The 16305-nt window shown below is 41.1% G+C and overlaps 2 protein-coding genes across 2 annotated transcripts; one reads left to right on the forward strand and one right to left on the reverse strand.

Moving 5' to 3' along the window:
* Window positions 1-1651: 1651 nt before the first annotated feature.
* On the forward strand, window positions 1652-4533 carry ccn2a (cellular communication network factor 2a). Its single transcript, XM_071478909.1, has 5 exons — window positions 1652-1932; window positions 2166-2382; window positions 2506-2757; window positions 2872-3083; window positions 3203-4533. The coding sequence occupies exons 1-5, from the start codon at window positions 1870-1872 to the stop codon at window positions 3497-3499; spliced, it is 1041 nt and encodes a 346-aa protein (XP_071335010.1). The 5' UTR covers window positions 1652-1869; the 3' UTR covers window positions 3500-4533.
* Window positions 4534-6343: 1810 nt separating this feature from the next.
* Window positions 6344-14603, reverse strand: LOC139621931 (chromogranin-A-like). The gene is made up of 8 exons (XM_071478908.1): window positions 14349-14603; window positions 14004-14053; window positions 13061-13154; window positions 11338-11406; window positions 11134-11220; window positions 9151-9474; window positions 7886-8319; window positions 6344-7135 (listed from the first exon to the last, which is right to left on the reverse strand). Exons 1-8 carry the CDS (start codon window positions 14392-14394, stop codon window positions 7052-7054), a joined length of 1188 nt encoding a protein of 395 aa, XP_071335009.1. The 5' UTR covers window positions 14395-14603; the 3' UTR covers window positions 6344-7051.
* Window positions 14604-16305: the final 1702 nt, after the last annotated feature.

Here is a 16305-nt window from a genome sequence, read left to right on the forward strand (position 1 = left end):
ACCTGTCCTGCATACCTTGGCAGGGCTGCACATTCAGCTCAGGTAACTCAGGAAACTGACCATCAGGATCATCTTGTAGGATTAAATAGCAGGAATAGATGACAGAAATATACATAACACATGTTATATTAATCATTTGTCAAATCTATTAGGTTAAATATTAACCTAACTGGAGTGTCATTTGAAGGAAAGAAATCTAAATGACAAGAACTATTTACAGTCTAGTAGCATGCACTATTGTAATAAAAGTTAGGCTGGTGGGTTACATTTTGCTGTGGTGGAAAGTAAGTAAGTACATTCACATGTTTAAGTACAGTGTTAAGGTACTTACCATAGGGAAATATTGTACTTTTTATTCTCTTACATTTATTTGATGACTATGGTTACTAACTAAAATGAATATTTTACATAAAAAAGCAGCATGGTGCCACTTTTACATTTTTATTTTTAAAAAACTGTTGGAGGCCCAAAAAAGTAAATTCATCTAATATACCACAAAAACATAAAGATTGAAGAAGAATCTAAAAATTAAATATAAATGTATGTAGCAGAATTTTGTTTTTTCTTCTTTATTTTTTCCTCCATCATTATCATATTACAACCCCTCAGATTTAGCTTGTGCCACTTTAAAGACGATGAACCCTAGTTCAGCATAATAATATATCACTCAGGGGCCAACTCTCTGCAGAATGAATGTTTTTACTGCTGATACTCTGAAGTACATTTATCTGATAATACTGCATTTTACTCATAATGGAGGAGTTTCACATTGTGGTATTGCTGCCTTTAGGAAATAGGGTCACGACAAAATAATCTGTATATTATGTGTGTCATGCAAAAGGATGATAAGAAGTATTTGTGATCAAAAAGCTTCATTCATTCATGTGTTTCAATGAGTAATACTCGAAGCTGCAGTTGAGCCACTGATGTCAGAGAACAAAAATGCCCCTGCAGCGTCCCAGAGGTTCCACACAAGTACAGAAGACAAAGTTAAACTGCAGCAGCTGCCAAGTCTCTGTGCTGGAACAAGCACCTTGATAGATAACCAGCAAAAACTAATAACACAAATGCATTTCCTTCCCACAGCAACTTGCTGTTAATTTCCTAAAGTACAGGCTGTCTGTGCACCTTTGAAGCCAAAGCTGAGGAATGTTGTTGTGGGCTTAAAGTCTTAACCATACATTACACATCAATCAGTTTATGAACCCACTGCATGTTTTTGCATTTTTATGAGTTTCTACCTGTTGTTTTTAACTGCTCTTCTTTCATGTAAAGCTCTTTGTGCTTTCATTTTTGAACTGTGCTTAGTTTTTTTCTGTTCTTCTTTTTTTAAAATTAATATTTATAGGCACCGGCTGTCTGTTTGTGAAGTCAGTCTTCAGGAATTCCCAGTGTGGGGTCCCAGGTCTCTAACCAGACTTAACCTCCCATTCCAGATGAAAGCTGCTCTGAGAGAGACAGTGTTGTTTGGCCGAGCAGCAGAGCCTTGCCTTCAGACAGCAGGAATGTGGGATGTCTGGAGTGGGGGTCAGGAAGCGAGGAAAGAATGCCAAGTATGTCCATGTTTGTCCAGGGCTGGCTCTCCATTCAGCCCCCAGTGACGTGCTGTGAGGGCCAGCGAGTATAAAGGGAGCTCGCCTCTCCAGTCAGAACTCAGATCAACTCCTCTACCGAAGCTAAACTCTAGCTTTCACCAAGAAAGAAAGAAAGACTGTGACTGGAGCAGCAGAGAAACGCTACGAGACAGAACAAGACAAGAGATCGACTTGATCAGAAAAGGTTTCTCAGGCTCAAACTCTAAGATTAAAGGAAAACTTTCTCAACAAGACTTAAGGAAAAACTAGAATCTATTTCTACAAGGAAGAAAAGATGTCTGCTGGAATGAAGAAAATGATTTTGCTGCCTTTCCTGTGCATCATGCTCTCATACATGGTAAGTAAAAAATAAACACTGAAATTGACATTATACTGCGTTTTTTGTGGTACTGTAGTCTTAGATGTAGCCACACTTTCATCATGTGGGCAGTGCCTTGAGCCTTTAAACTTTACTCTTGTCAAAACATCAGCTCTCACCTAAAAATACACTGTCTGCATAGTGCTGGATGTATAACTGTAGCTTTAATGCAACATGTGGAGATGATATTTACCGGATGATATTTACCTCAGGCTGCAGGTCAGGAGTGCAGCGGCCAGTGTTCCTGCCCCTCCACTCCCCCCCAGTGCGCCCCAGGAGTGAGCCTGGTGCTGGACGGCTGCGGCTGCTGCAGGGTGTGTGCCAAACAGATGGGGGAGCTCTGCACTGAGAAAGACGTCTGTGACCCTCACAAAGGTCTCTACTGTGACTTCGGAGCCCCCATCAACAGACGCATAGGAGTCTGCACAGGTGAGCCATTTAAAAAAGGAGTAATGACTTCTTCTGTGACAAACTACTGTACTTCACAATAGGAGTCCACCTTAAATGTCCTTATTGTATGAACTGGATCGTGACCTGTCATTTCCCCCACAGCTCGAGAGGGAGCCACCTGTGTGTTCGGAGGAACGGTGTACAAGAGCGGAGAGACTTTCCAAAGCAGCTGCAAATACCAGTGTACCTGTCTGGACGGAGCTGTAGGCTGTGTCCCTCTTTGCTCCATGGACATCCGGCTGCCCAGTCCCGACTGCCCCATGCCCAGACGGGTGAAGGTGCCAGGGAAGTGCTGCGAGGAGTGGGAGTGTGATTCTCCCTACAGACACAGTTTCATGGGCTCTGTTCTGCCTGGTGAGTTAGTCTGGCTTCTGTGCATCATAAACTGTTCTTTTGTTAGTCTTTGTACTCAAATGAGCTGTAATCAGGATGGCCTTTCTAATCCGGTGTTTCCTCTTGTGTTTACAGCCTACAGAGAGGAGGAGACCTACGGCCCAGATCCCTCCATGATGAGGGAGAACTGCCTGGTTCAGACTACTGAATGGAGCGCCTGCTCAAAGACCTGTGGCCTTGGGATCTCCACCAGGGTCACCAATGACAACCGTGAATGCCGCCTTGAGAAACAGACCCGGCTGTGCATGGTGCGACCCTGCGAGTCACAACTGGAGCAGAGCATTAGGGTGAGTTTTTGTTAAACTGCACCGCCCTCATAATCTCTACAGATAAAATACAAGCACTTAAGCTGCTAAAGAATGTCTGCTGAAGTTGTTTCTTTCTTTCCTTTATTTTCCTCCTGCAGAAAGGGAAAAAATGCATCCGCACTCCCAGACTCTCCAAGCCCATGAAGTTTGAGATCTCTGGCTGCACCACCACCAAGTCCTACAGGCCAAAGTTCTGCGGCGTGTGCCTGGACGGCCGCTGCTGCACCCCCCACAGGACCACCACCCTGCCCATGGAGTTCAAATGCCCCGACGGACAGGTCATGAAGAAGCACATGATGTTCATCAAGTCCTGCGCCTGCCACCACAACTGCCCCGGGGAGAACGACATCTTCGAGTCCATGTATTACAAGAAGATGATGGGAGACATGGCGTGAGCCACTGAAGGACGATCAGAGCTTATGACTTGAAAAAAAAAAACAGAACTCCATCTCATTTTGCAGCTCAGTATATATGTTTTTTTTTCATGTTTTATTTTGTCATTTTCTCATTGTAAAAGTAGTCCAGACACTTGTCTAAGTGTCTGTGTGTTTTGTATGGCTGGTGCACACCAGCCACATAGACTCAGACAGAGGGTTGCATAGCAGCTCCAAGAGATTCCTGCACTATAACTTCTATGTTTGACAAACCTGCTGCCAGGTTTCTGTCCATTCCCCTTGAAATCTTTTTTGCAAACCCGTCCATTTTTTGGTATGCATTTTTGTGCCTTATCTAAACCTTGACCTCCTCTAAAAATGAGGTGTGTAATAACTCCCTCCACCCCCCCACCCCCCCAAGCCCAGACCAGACCTGCAAACTCTAAGCAGCTGTAGAGGGAGCACGCAGACCACAGCGGGCCAGTGTTCCCCTGTCCAAACAGGTCTGAATGTGTCCTTGTGTGTGTGTGTGTGAGCGAGTGTTTGTGTTTGTTAGTGCAGGCCTGAATGTCGGCCTTGTCTGTATCTATGCTGTTCACGCTGCTCACAGAGTAGAGGAAAGGTCAGAGTTTCCACCCAGCATGTGGATGAGAAAGAAAGCAGCGTGCTGAGTTTCGGGTTAGATACGGAACACAGTGGGCTTTGCCACGGCACTGAGGAAAAAACAAAAAAAAACGTGTTGACTATTACTGATTCAGGTCAGAAGGATGAAACCAAGTGTCTATAGAAACAAAAGTGTCTATTTTGTACAAAAAATAGAAGAAAAGACTGGAAGAATTGTAATTTCATTCCTTTTTTATTGTCGATGTGTAAATTATGTATATATTTGTACAGTTTAAGTTAATTTAAAAGCCAAATTTGTTCTGTGCTTCGAAATGTATCGATAGTGTATTTTTTGTCAACAGTATTTTTTACTATTTTATTGAGAAGTGTGACAAAAATGTTACATGTTTTACTTTGTAGCTGGAAATAAAATGTTATATTTTTTATACAAACACATGTTCTCTGCTTGGTCTGTCTTTAATTTTGATGCCTAAATTTGTTGATTAAGATTCACTTACCTCCAAAACTGCTTCACACATGTTACAGCTAATGGCTAACACATCATAGCATGTTTAACATCTATTAGAAACAGGACTCACAAGTTAGTTACCTGCATGACTTGAACATAATATCACTACTCAGTCACCAAGTCAGCTCTGCAGCTGAAGGGAATTACATGAGGAAAACTATTTGATCATGACTGAGTTTTCCTCAAACTCATCAAAATAAACTGTTCTCCTGTAACATCCTGTGATTCATCCACAACAGCACATGTACAGTACAGTACATACATAACATATACACTCCTCACTTTCCAGGTGATGTTTTATAGTGTATGAGGCTTGGCTTGGTTAGTCTTCGTTCCACTTTCATGTATAATGCCCTGTTTCTTCAGTAAATAAGTTAAGAGGATATTGGAGTTCTTACACAGCAAACAAATAGAAGGATTTTTACCAAATGACTTTTGCCTCTTATTAATTTTAAGCTGAACTGAGAGTTTTACATTAATTAGTGTTGTTGTAAAGCATTCTTGCAACTTATTTTAATTCTCTTTTTTTTACTTAAGACAATATGGAAAAAATAAACCCTGATTCCAAAGAACAAAAAGTTCCAATGTACTCACAGTACTTTCAAATCTCCCTCTCTGACAGTACTGAGAGGAGAAAAGAGGACTGAGGCAGGGTAATGTCGCCATCTGGTGGCCCTCCCAGTTTGTTGTTGTGAATATTTTATAACTTTTGCAGGTTGTTAAAGCATTTAACGCCCCCATGTGTCTAACAAGTATTGTGGCCATTGTTGTGTAGAGCTGTCCAATAGCAAACCAAAAAGTCAGACCTGGCTGTAATCTGTTCTTCTTCCTCCTTCTCTTTGTCAACCATTTTCATGATGTGTTACATTTTTTGTTTATGATCAATGTATAATAGGAAACCACCTTCAAATACTTGTTATTTTTTCATACAGTGTTTACCTCACAGTGTCATGCAGGTAAGAACTCGATTAGTTTATTTCTCTCATGGTGCTGAAGCTTTTTAGGGCTCTGTATTAGCATGTGTTGTTGCCTGCTCACACACATTTACAAACTTTAACAGTTTCAGTTTTCAGTTGTGTCCACAGCCATATTTATTTAAGAAAGTTGAACTTTTCACGTTTTCAGTTTCTCCTCTGCCACATTGTTCCCTTTCAATCCATTTATATATTTTATTTTTACTTCTGTTCAAGAGCTCTTAACATATTGCTGTCCAAAAACAGCAAAGACAGTTAAGCCTGCACAGAATGATTCAAATCTGCACCGGCTATATTCCTTCTTAATAGTAGCAAGCATAGGATACAGTAGATGCCAAAACTAAGGGTTAAAGTGTTACTTTCCTTGGACTGAATTACAGTATAAACAGATTGTGTGTCAGAGTGATGATTCATGTTCTCAGCTTCATCGCCCACAGACACAAACAAGTTCAGACTGAAACTACAGCGTGAAGTAATGTCTCTGTACAGTGAGAAGCAAGGTTCACTGTGGACTGTGTGAGTAAAAAATACAGTAGGCTATGTGCATATAAACATATTTTATAGTGAATGAATCTTCATTCTGGTGATTTACTTGTCAATTTCAGGTGCCATGTGATAGAAAATGATCATTTGAAGCAGTAAAACAATCTATTAAGATACCTACACAGCTGTAAATTTGTTAGTATGCCGTTTATTGCATTAATTCTATTATGCAAATATGTATTTAACTTTAGAGGCATCAAAAGGAGTTATCAAACAGAGACTTCCAGATTAAATTTATTTGTTTTCTTACATAAATTTCATACAGTGTCAGATTACAATCCAGCCATTTATCTGCTAAAAATGTTCACTTATTGCCTTGGCTTGATTAGAGTCAACTGTATCTATAATAACAAGTAAGCATGTAGTCTTCTTTCTCATAAGTAAGTAAGCGTCTCAGAAAGAGCTTTGTACATGTGTACATGCTGTTACTGTACAACCTCACCTTGTCGGTGTGCGTATACCTGGATATACCTCAACCTTTCACATAAATCAATGTGCAGTGTTAAAATGATCTGGGAAGCAGGCGAGACACATTTGCAGAAAGACAGAGATGATTGTCAGAGAAAATGAAGGAAAACAAGCTGTCAACCTTCACTGACTGGGAGTTTTCCTTTGGGAGCCTTGCTGAATGCACTGAATAATATATGCACGTTTGAATGCACAGAGCTGGGGCATTTGTATGTTTTAGTATGCATGTCTAGTCTCAATGTGCATCTACTGTTCGCTACTCTATGTGAGGGACAGAATGTCACAAGGGAGGCTGCAGCAGTGTCGCACAAGTGTGCATCGTCAAGAAAAATAGCAAAAGATAAAAACTTGTCACATATTCACACACTCTATCTGTGGAAACCAGGCAGCTGGTAAAGCGGAGGAGGACGAGGAGGCAGAGGAGGTTGCCGTGTCAACTTTCTACCAGTCTCTCTCTCAGCCTCGCCGCAGCTCATGGAGTTTCTGGGCAACGTTTTCAAGCTCTGACTCGATGGCTGCCAGGCTTTCAATCTCTGGCTCCTGCACAGACAATGGGAGGATGGCAAATGGAAAAGAGGTACTCAGAGCACAAACAATCATATACAGTAGGTGATATACAGCATACTCTATGTGCAAACCTTTAATGCGCAGCAGCTCTAAAAATATCAGAACATAACCAGTGTCCATATGTTTTGTTCTGAAATATAACCTTAATTTTTTTATCAGTACAATACAAAATCCTTACTCTATGTTTTGGCCTTGAGCTGGTAAAACTGTGAGCTCAGCTCCACAGCAAGGAAAAGTTAGCTTTGTTCTGTAAAAAATAAGATCATTAATTTGGCTTTCTTGTTAGAGTTAGATGAGAACATAGATACCACTCTCAATGACTGGATACTAAAGATGAAGCTTTAATCTGTACAAAAACCAAAATGTTAAAACAGTTTTTAGTTTGTGTATTTTTACGCAATAACAAACCTATATATAACATGTTACTCAGTGAGCTTTATCGGTGCTGGTAGGCAGATTTTGTTACCTTTGGACAGAGTCATGCTGGTTGTTTTCCCCCTGTTTGCAGCCTCTATGCTAAGCTTAGATAAGTAGCTGCTGTCTATAGTTTCAAATTTTACCAACAGACATGAAAGTGGCATCAATCTTTCATCTTACTCTCAGCAAGATGAAACCAAGCCCACTTATCAAAACGTTGAATTATTCCTTTAAACTTCGTCATCTCTGTCTCTTTTGACAAAGTCCCATTTTATTGTTGGAAGATAAAAGGAGAGGAAAGCTCACCTCTGGCTTTCTACTGGCACTCCCCTCCTCCTCCGACCCCCTCCTCTCCTCTGGAGCCCTTCTGGCGATCATCTGCAGCTCCTTCTCCTCTGGACTCCTCTGAGTGTCTCTCTTCTTCTTCCTCTCCTCCTCCTCCTCCTCCTCTGTGACTTCCTTTGAATGATGTGGCACTTCCTCCTGCTGATCGCTGAGTTGCTGTGCCTCCTCCTTTCCGTCTGCTTTCTTCTTCAGTTGCAAGCCCTTGCCCCTCTTGGTCCATCGCTTCAGGCTCTCCCTGCTCCCTCTCTTCATCTCCCCTTCCTCCCCCTGCTCCTTCTCTTGTTTGTGTGAGAAAAGTGCAGACCTCTTGTCTTCCTCCTCCTCCTCTTCTTCACCAAACTTCTTCTCTTTTGATTTGTTTCTGGGTGCATCTCTCTTTTCAGCAGATGCGGCACCTGGGAATATGAAAGATAAAAAAATCGGGGTCTATTTTTTTTGTCTGTTTTCTTTTTGAAACGCATCAGACCACACCACCGGCAGAGTACTCTCCACCATCAGCAAGATTCCACTTCTTTTAATGAAATATTTCTTGCCAGCTGGCAGCTCGGGCCCCCCAGTACTGCTAGCTGTGCTTTATGGGAATTAACAGCATGGAAGGAGCAATCAGATGACTTGGCTGAGGCTCCCTTTTGTAGAATAGGTATGCATATTTCATTGAACTTTGCCATTTAAAAAAAAAAAAAAAGTCTGTTAATCTGTTGAAAGGTTTGGAGACAGAAGGAGCTAAATCTTCGGCTGCAGTTTTGATCTGAGGATGGTTTTGGAGATTATGGCGAACGATTGCAGCTGTAACTGATGCGCAGCAGCTCATTGAAATTCCAGGACATGGAGATATTTAATCACTTCTGTTGGTGTGCTGTCAGTTCGCCAGCCACTTTGGCCTCACTCCCCCGTGGGGGGGCTGAAAGTCATCATGTAGATGGAAGCACTTCCATCAATCACCCAGTCCTGTGGCGGCAGGCGGTTTCTTCCACAAGGCAGTTCTTTTGCATTATGCCTATCTTAAGCTGCAGCTATCAGCCTTTGGTCAATATCAGTCAATCTTTTAATTTGCTCTATTCCTCGAGGAAAACTAAATCTGACTTGACTGGGCTCTTAAAATATCAAGCTCTAAATTTGAATATGCATGTTTCCTGTCATCTTTTTAGTTTTGAACCTGTTCTTCCATTTGGTGCTTTTAACTTGAAAGTAACAGTTAAGTGACAAAGACAGAAATATGCACTTACCTCTCTTCTTGTTTCCCTCCTCTGAATTCTCCCCTGAATTTGATCTCTTTTCCTCATATTCTTCTTCTTCTTCTTCGTCCTCCTCCTCCCTCTTTTCAGCCTTGCCCTCACCCCACTCATCCACAGACTCAGAGACGTGACTTCCTGGGCTCTCATCATCTTCTCTCTTCACCTGCACCTCTTCAGTAATGTCATTCTCCTCCTGAGACTCTCCACCTCTCCGGCTCTCATCCTTTTCTCCCCCTCCATCCCCATTGTCTGTCCTCGTCTGAGAGAGGATGGATCTTTCACCGGGGCCTCCTAAAGCCTCCAACATGGATCGATCTAGAAATGGGGAGCAGTAGAAATTTAATTTACTGGAAGAAATTGATTTTCCAGTGTTGTTAAAGGAGGGTGCTTACACAATAGCACCACAGGTTATTACATGGATCATTTTGTGCCATAACTGTCAGTTTTTTCTTAGTGGAGTCAGGTCAGTATGTCAGGTTTTACATGACAATAGTAAAATTGTGATCACATGATACTTAAAATATTCCATTTTCTGACTAAAACCAAACAATGCCACAATCTATATTTTTCTGCTTTTGCCATTTAAAACCTCAACATCAGTTTATCAATTAATTGAATGATGGAAAAAAGAAAACTGGCAACTATTTTGAAAATCAATCGTTTTTTTTAATCAACAATATTTGATGGTTCCAGCTTCTCACATGTACATGTTTAGTACTTTTCTGTTCTTTATCATTGTAAACTGAATATCTTTTAGACAAACAAAACAAATTGAAGACAAAATCTTGGGCTCTGGGCAACTGAAATTTTTTTTTAGACTAAACAATTAATCAAAAAAATAACTAGTAGATAATCAATAATGCAAATAACTGTTGGTTAAAATCCTAACTTATACCTAATTAAAGCCTAATTAGTGGCAAAAAAAAATCTAAGTTTAAGTATTGTAATGTAGTTATATTGCAGGTATTGGTATAAGTATCACCAATCAATCAATCAATCAATCACTTTGTTTGTTCCCAGTGGGGCAACTGGATATGCAGCAGTGGGATATATGTTTTCAGACATATCAAACAGGCTCCCTGTTGCTTGTTCTGATAGAGCTGAATCAGGACAGTAACTTGCTATCAGAAAGTGATAAGAAGGGCCAGGGCTAGCTGGCTAGCGTGCTAACTTAGTAAGGAAACAGGAGTTAACATTGGTATTGCTTTCCACAGATGGAGACAGCTCTTGGCGAGTAAAGGAATAAAGTTTCATGTTGAACTCACAATATTTCTTCTAGACTGGTAAGTAAACAGCTGCTAATGCTAACACTGGCTACCTAGCACGAGCAAAACTTACAAATAGCTCCTTTAAATATACATTTTTAAGTATCCATTGCCATTCACTTAAAATACTGTCAAATGCAATAATAAATTATTTTTATAATGCACGTAAATAAATGCTGTACCAAGCATGTGGTCATCGTTTCATTTGCTTTTACCTCAGATGTTTGAGACACATATATACAATGTGCTGTAATGTCATTTTTAAGCTGCGACCTCGGGGAACAGATCAGAGTTAGTAGAAATGCACCTTAGTAAACAGAATTTTTTGTCATTTCTGTACTTGTTCTCTTCTCGCTATTTGCCCACTGTGCTTTGCTGAATTAGAAAAAAAGCCAGGTGTGCTGTCAGGAGGAAGGACCTGAGTGTGTATGACCTGATTCTGTCCACAGAAAGCCCCGGCAGAGTTTACATTCACCTCAGCACTTCTCCACTGTTTGTCAGCACTGCTTTGCTGACGACAGAAAATAGGGAATAATGAAAGTAATAGATCATTTTGACAGTTGGTGCAGTTTAAGATGTTGATTACGTATTCCTCGCCGACTGAACAAACTGAAATGTTGTTGATCTGAAATAACAACGCAGCACAGTGTGACTGCACCTGGCTCTTCAGGACCGTTTGCCATGAATCAGAGCTACTGAAGAAACTCACCAGCAATGTCATCTGTAGTCTGAGGGGTTTGTGTCGTTGTGTCAGGTGTAGCGACGTCTCTTTGCAGCTGAGCCCTCTCTTGGCCACCTAAGATTAAAATCTGTTATTCATGCTTTCTGTCCGTGCCACCTGTCTTGTCCTCATATACATGTAAACAAGCATGCTCGGCACACAGGCATCAGCTGCGTGCAATCTGTGACTCACCTTGCAGAGCGATCTCCTGCAGCTCCTTGAGAAAGTTATGATGGCGAAGGATCGTAACAAGCCTGTCATCTGCAAACACACAAAAACAAGAACACATACAAACACACACATTAAAATGCATGCAAATGAGCGGCTGAATATCGCGCCCAGGAAAAGAAAGGAACAGACCAAAGACAATAAAAAGATCCTGCGGGGAGGAGAAGGTGGGATAAAACATAGGTATATGTTGGTCCCCTTCACTTTTTCACAAGACTCAGCAGTTTGCTTCAGTGGTTCATCAGAGTTAATTGCCCTGAAATTTACTGCTTTCAAAGCAAGAGCACAATTAATCATTTGGCCCACGGAGACTCTCCCAATGAATTACAGCAGCAAAAAGGACTGGACTTTCTGCTGACCCTAAAACAGCACAAAAAAGAGATAGCTACTGTACTGTAGTGCTCTGATAGCAGTCTGTGATCTTTCTTTTCCCCTTCCTCACATTTCTCTCTGTGACTCCCCTTTCTCCCTCTCTTCCCATCCCTCTGGTGGTGTACAGTTCCCCCCTCTCTCAGTAAGCAATGCTCGACGAGTAATGCTCTTATTGATTTTTTACAACAAGGACAGCATCAAGGTAATACACTGGCTATCTTTACTGAGTGCTAGTGACCCCCGCTGCATACAACTCTCCGCAGCGGGTTTTTACCCGGCACACACTGCATCAATCCATTAACCTTATGATGTGGGCATCGTGCACTCACCGTGCAAAAGGAGAGAGCGTACTGGGTCTCTAGAAACACAGCTGTTCTCATCTTAGGGAGGTTTCAGTCAACACAGAGTGAGCTCCAAGGAAACAACTGAAGCACGGTGATGATAATGATGAAGATTATCACAATGAAGATGAACACATACATAACTCAAAGTCTAAGCTTTTTGTGCCATATAAAATATTGTAAAGAAGACAACTGGGAGTTCAGTGGAGTTCACATTCCATAAAAATGGTTATTGATTATTGATTGATGATTGTTTTCATGCCAAATGCAAAATGAGACTCTCAAATGGGATGAGCAAAAAGTGTTAACACAGAAAATGATAAACTCAACTAAACCTGACAAAGGTATTTGACCGAAATCTCTGATGGTATTCACACTCAGCACAGGGGCTTTCTGAAAAAGGAATCAAGGTGAGTAATGTCATCTTTTGTTAAAGGAATTTATAATTTAGATTTTTTGAATGGAACAAATATAATATGCTCAGGCTGGGTAGTAAAGTAAGTCTGTCGGTTATCAATGCTGAGACTAGATATCAGCTGGAATTTGGGCTCTCTGAACATTGTGTTACAGCGTAATCGTTTCTTTTCCTGATTTTTCAGATAAGTAAATATTGTTGTAGCTGAGTTACACGAGTGAAGACTTGTCGTCACAATCTCCATATCGCGATCATTCCCCAAAAGTTTTCACGTTTCACATGAATAATGAAAATCTCAACGGTCAGTAGGAACTGAGGTCTTTGCTCAAAAATACTGTGACAGTTACTGTGATAACAGTAATACTGTGATACTTTGATTTTGTAAGAATTGCTTTGCTGGTTGTGAAACAGCAGGACTGGGGGTTGGACAGGGACACACTGTTTGGAGGTGATATAAAACATAAGGTGCAGTACATGATGACATGAGGTTGTATTACACCTCCTTGCTGCACCTGCACAGTGTGTGTTTAAGGATGGGGTAAAAGCACTAGTTGCTTACCTGTCTTCAGTATGACCAGACACTCCTGACTGACAGGCACAGGGTGGGGCCTCGATAGCACATCTGCCAACGCCTCCACAACACATTTCATCACCTGTGGACAAACACAGTGCACAAAAAGGCTGAAAAACCTTTGCTGTGATATTGATTGGCACCTGTATGGTCAAAATGTTAGAAATTTTAGTGGTTCAGCTTCGGGGAGTCAGTGAAATGCTGCAGGCTGAGGGCTATAAATTCCTCTTGTTTCCCTTTGAATGCAGCTCTTGTGCTAACTCGGCCACTAATTCAAAGACAGAAAAAGCTCTTAGATGAGAGATCAAAAATCATCTCGACTCCCATTGTGCTTTCAGTGTCAAGCCAATCCCACATGCCCGATCATTTTCACCTATTTTTATTCTCAAAGTGCTCTGCTTCTGCCTGCCAGATCTTTGGATGTCACTCAGTCACATGTCACAGCACTCTTTAACACATCCTCCACATCTTTCCTTTATACCCTCATCTCTCCAAACCCAATTCTAGAAACTTCTCTCTCTCTCTCTCTCTCTCTCTCTCTCTCTCTCTCTCTCTTTAAAGATGTGAAATGGATCCGGTAATACCAAATCATGAAGGTCAAGGCTCTCCATTGCTCCCAAATTGGTATCTATTGATTTGAACAATGTCATACTAAGAAGGCTCCCACTGGAGAAGGCACTTGAATAAGCTAAATAGCTTGGATCAAGTATTTGTCTCTGCTTCCCTGCGTGTGACAAGCCAGGGAAGAAGGACCTGATCCCCTGAAATGAGGCAGTATTTAGTACATCTCATCAATTTGAATCTTCTTCTGGTAAAGGCTCAACTACTGCAGCTGACTGTGTATTGCTGTTTCTACTAAGTGCTTTAATAACACCATTAATACAAAGACCAATGAATAATTTATGAGACTTTTAATGAAAAAATGTGTTACCTTTACGTCCTCATTCTCCAGCTGACCTGAAGTCACTGGCAATGACAGAACTGCAAGGGAAGCAAGAAAAGCAAAACAATGTGTCATCCTGTCATTATCTCTTTTTTTTTTCATAATCCCAGAAGCTCTAGTGTTTTTCTCAGTGTTACTAAAACACAGTGACTGTTACAGTAACAGGGGACTGAATGTGCCAAAGGTGCAGGTGAATTCTCTCCATCTCTCTCTCTGTGTTTGTCGCTGTCCTTGGTGCTGAACCAGGCACTCACACCTCCTCTCGCAGATCCCCCCCCCCCAGCAGAAAGACTCCCCGGTCATTTCAGCCAACTTCACTCAGGTTATTCTTACCGCAGTTGGACAGTATAGTCAAAACGAACAGTCCTCTCCCGATCATGTTTGGAAACGAGGCGTGTTAAGCTCTCCAGGAATAGAAAAATAGCGAAGCTTTATTTCAGAAGGTCGGGTTTTGTCCTCTTTTGAAGAAACTCCGGTGGATTACGGACGCATTCTGAACAAAACTCTGCCGCCTTTCGGTATTTCTGGAGAGCTAAATCTCCTGCAGCGTCGGCGGCGCCTCCGTCCTCTCCGGTCTCTCCACCAACACCTCACCGCAACAGCGGCCGCTTTTATAGGGCGATGTGGAGAAAGGAAGTGACATCATCTTGGGGTAAACGATTACTATTGCACCTGATCATACCTCAGTGGTTGTCAGGGCGTGTACAGGTTTACAGCGCCTTAGTAGTAAGTACAGAAGTGAATGGCTCCTGTGTGGACTAAATGTTGCTTTATTATTTTTTTTTTTATCGTTTATTTAATTTTATTTTAGGAAACTTTCTTTAGGAAGTTTTGGCCTGAGCATGTTACATGAAATCCAACTTGTAAAGCTGGACTCTGCAGTGGCCTTGCTTATAAAAAAGAAGCAGCACTGTGTGACTGGAAAATGTCCTTGCAAATGTAATCAAATACATGTGTACAAATGCACTGACTGTGCTTCTGTGTCTATCACATTGTGTTCCAATGCATGACAGAGGACATGTTTAATTATAAATCATTATAATGAGGTGAGAAAAAAAAACTGTGTAGTAATGTTGTGCCAGGAGTCTGAACATTACTACAGTTGGGTCATGCAGCTTTAATGAATAAAGGAAGTGTGAGTTAATATTAAGCATCAACTAATCATTTGTTAATAGTTAACCACAGAAACGCATTGTTCTGCATTACGTAACGATGTGTTTTGTACCCAGATCATAAAGTGGCCCCATATGGCACTGCTGTATTAAAAGTCCCTGAACAAAACAAAACAAATAATGCACTATAGAGTCATATGTTTTGCAGGACCATTACATAAAGGTCTTTCTAGTCATGAGCATCAGACGTATGTACATCCCACCTATGGAACATCCTAAAACTGTTTGTTCTCTGTTACCTCATAAGCACTGAGTCCCAGATGTTACATGGGCTTATGAGGTCTTTTTCTTTTTTCATTTGTTACTGACACATTCATTAAAAAAAACAAAAAAAAAACATGACAGACAAAGAGGTTTCCAAGGTGTGGGCTGGACTGTTTGCTGTTTCAAATTTCCTACTGCACCGTCTACTGAGATCCCAAAGATCTCATTATGCTTTCAGAGAGACAATAAAGGCCAATTTGCGTCAGAGCCGGATCCATATTTGCCCTGCATAAACTGGCAACGGCTTTGTTTAAACATGAAGAGGGTTTTCTTTGAATGCAATAATAAGGTTATTATGAAACCCAACAGCTACAAAGGCTGACTGAAATTGAGCCCACTGCAACACCCGAGAGCGATGTTAGAAAATTGGGCTAGGAACATATATATTTTAGATCCTAAAGTGCATTGGTAACTAGAATGCATGGTGGGTAATTATGAAGTTAAAAATACTTTTTTTTATTCTGAAGTTTCTTTACCCTTGGAAATATTTTACTAAAAAAAACACATTACAAAGGTTCTTCTCCCATACAAGTCAGTGTCCAAAAGGTTTTGCCTGCACTGAGGCATGTTTACCCTGAAACAGGTTTTAGAAAACCATTCCACTCTGCTCCATATAATTCAACCCTAGCAAGCTGAGTACATACTGCATGGTTTTCTTTTCCATTCAAGAGTTAAATGAGCATTTCTGAGTGAGTAGCCTGAGATGAGCTTAATGTATTTTCCACCTGCCTCTGGAGTTATACGAATCGAACAGAGTCAATACATACTGTAGTGTATGCTGTGTTTAACCGGCGAGTGGATGAATAGGAAAGCCATTTGTAGTGTGATCATATATCACAGCTACTTATCTCCAG

Source organism: Trachinotus anak, unplaced genomic scaffold, assembly GCF_046630095.1.
Source record: "Trachinotus anak isolate AG129_WGS33_773 ecotype Australia unplaced genomic scaffold, CSIRO_AGI_Tana_v1 ptg000005l, whole genome shotgun sequence".
NCBI lineage: Eukaryota > Metazoa > Chordata > Actinopteri > Carangiformes > Carangidae > Trachinotus > Trachinotus anak.

Bases quoted from the DNA above. Each gene is read 5' to 3' on its own strand.
- ccn2a (XM_071478909.1), top strand. From the start codon at position 1,870: ATGTCTGCTGGAATGAAGAAAATGATTTTGCTGCCTTTCCTGTGCATC. The intron at 2,758-2,871 runs GTGAGTTAGTCT...TTGTGTTTACAG, and splicing joins CATGGGCTCTGTTCTGCCTG to CCTACAGAGAGGAGGAGACC. The intron at 3,084-3,202 runs GTGAGTTTTTGT...TTCCTCCTGCAG, and splicing joins AACTGGAGCAGAGCATTAGG to AAAGGGAAAAAATGCATCCG.
- LOC139621931 (XM_071478908.1), bottom strand. From the start codon at position 14,394: ATGATCGGGAGAGGACTGTTCGTTTTGACTATACTGTCCAACTGCG. The intron at 14,054-14,348 runs GTAAGAATAACC...CTTCCCTTGCAG, and splicing joins GACTATACTGTCCAACTGCG to TTCTGTCATTGCCAGTGACT. The intron at 11,221-11,337 runs GTGAGTCACAGA...TTTTAATCTTAG, and splicing joins GCAGGAGATCGCTCTGCAAG to GTGGCCAAGAGAGGGCTCAG.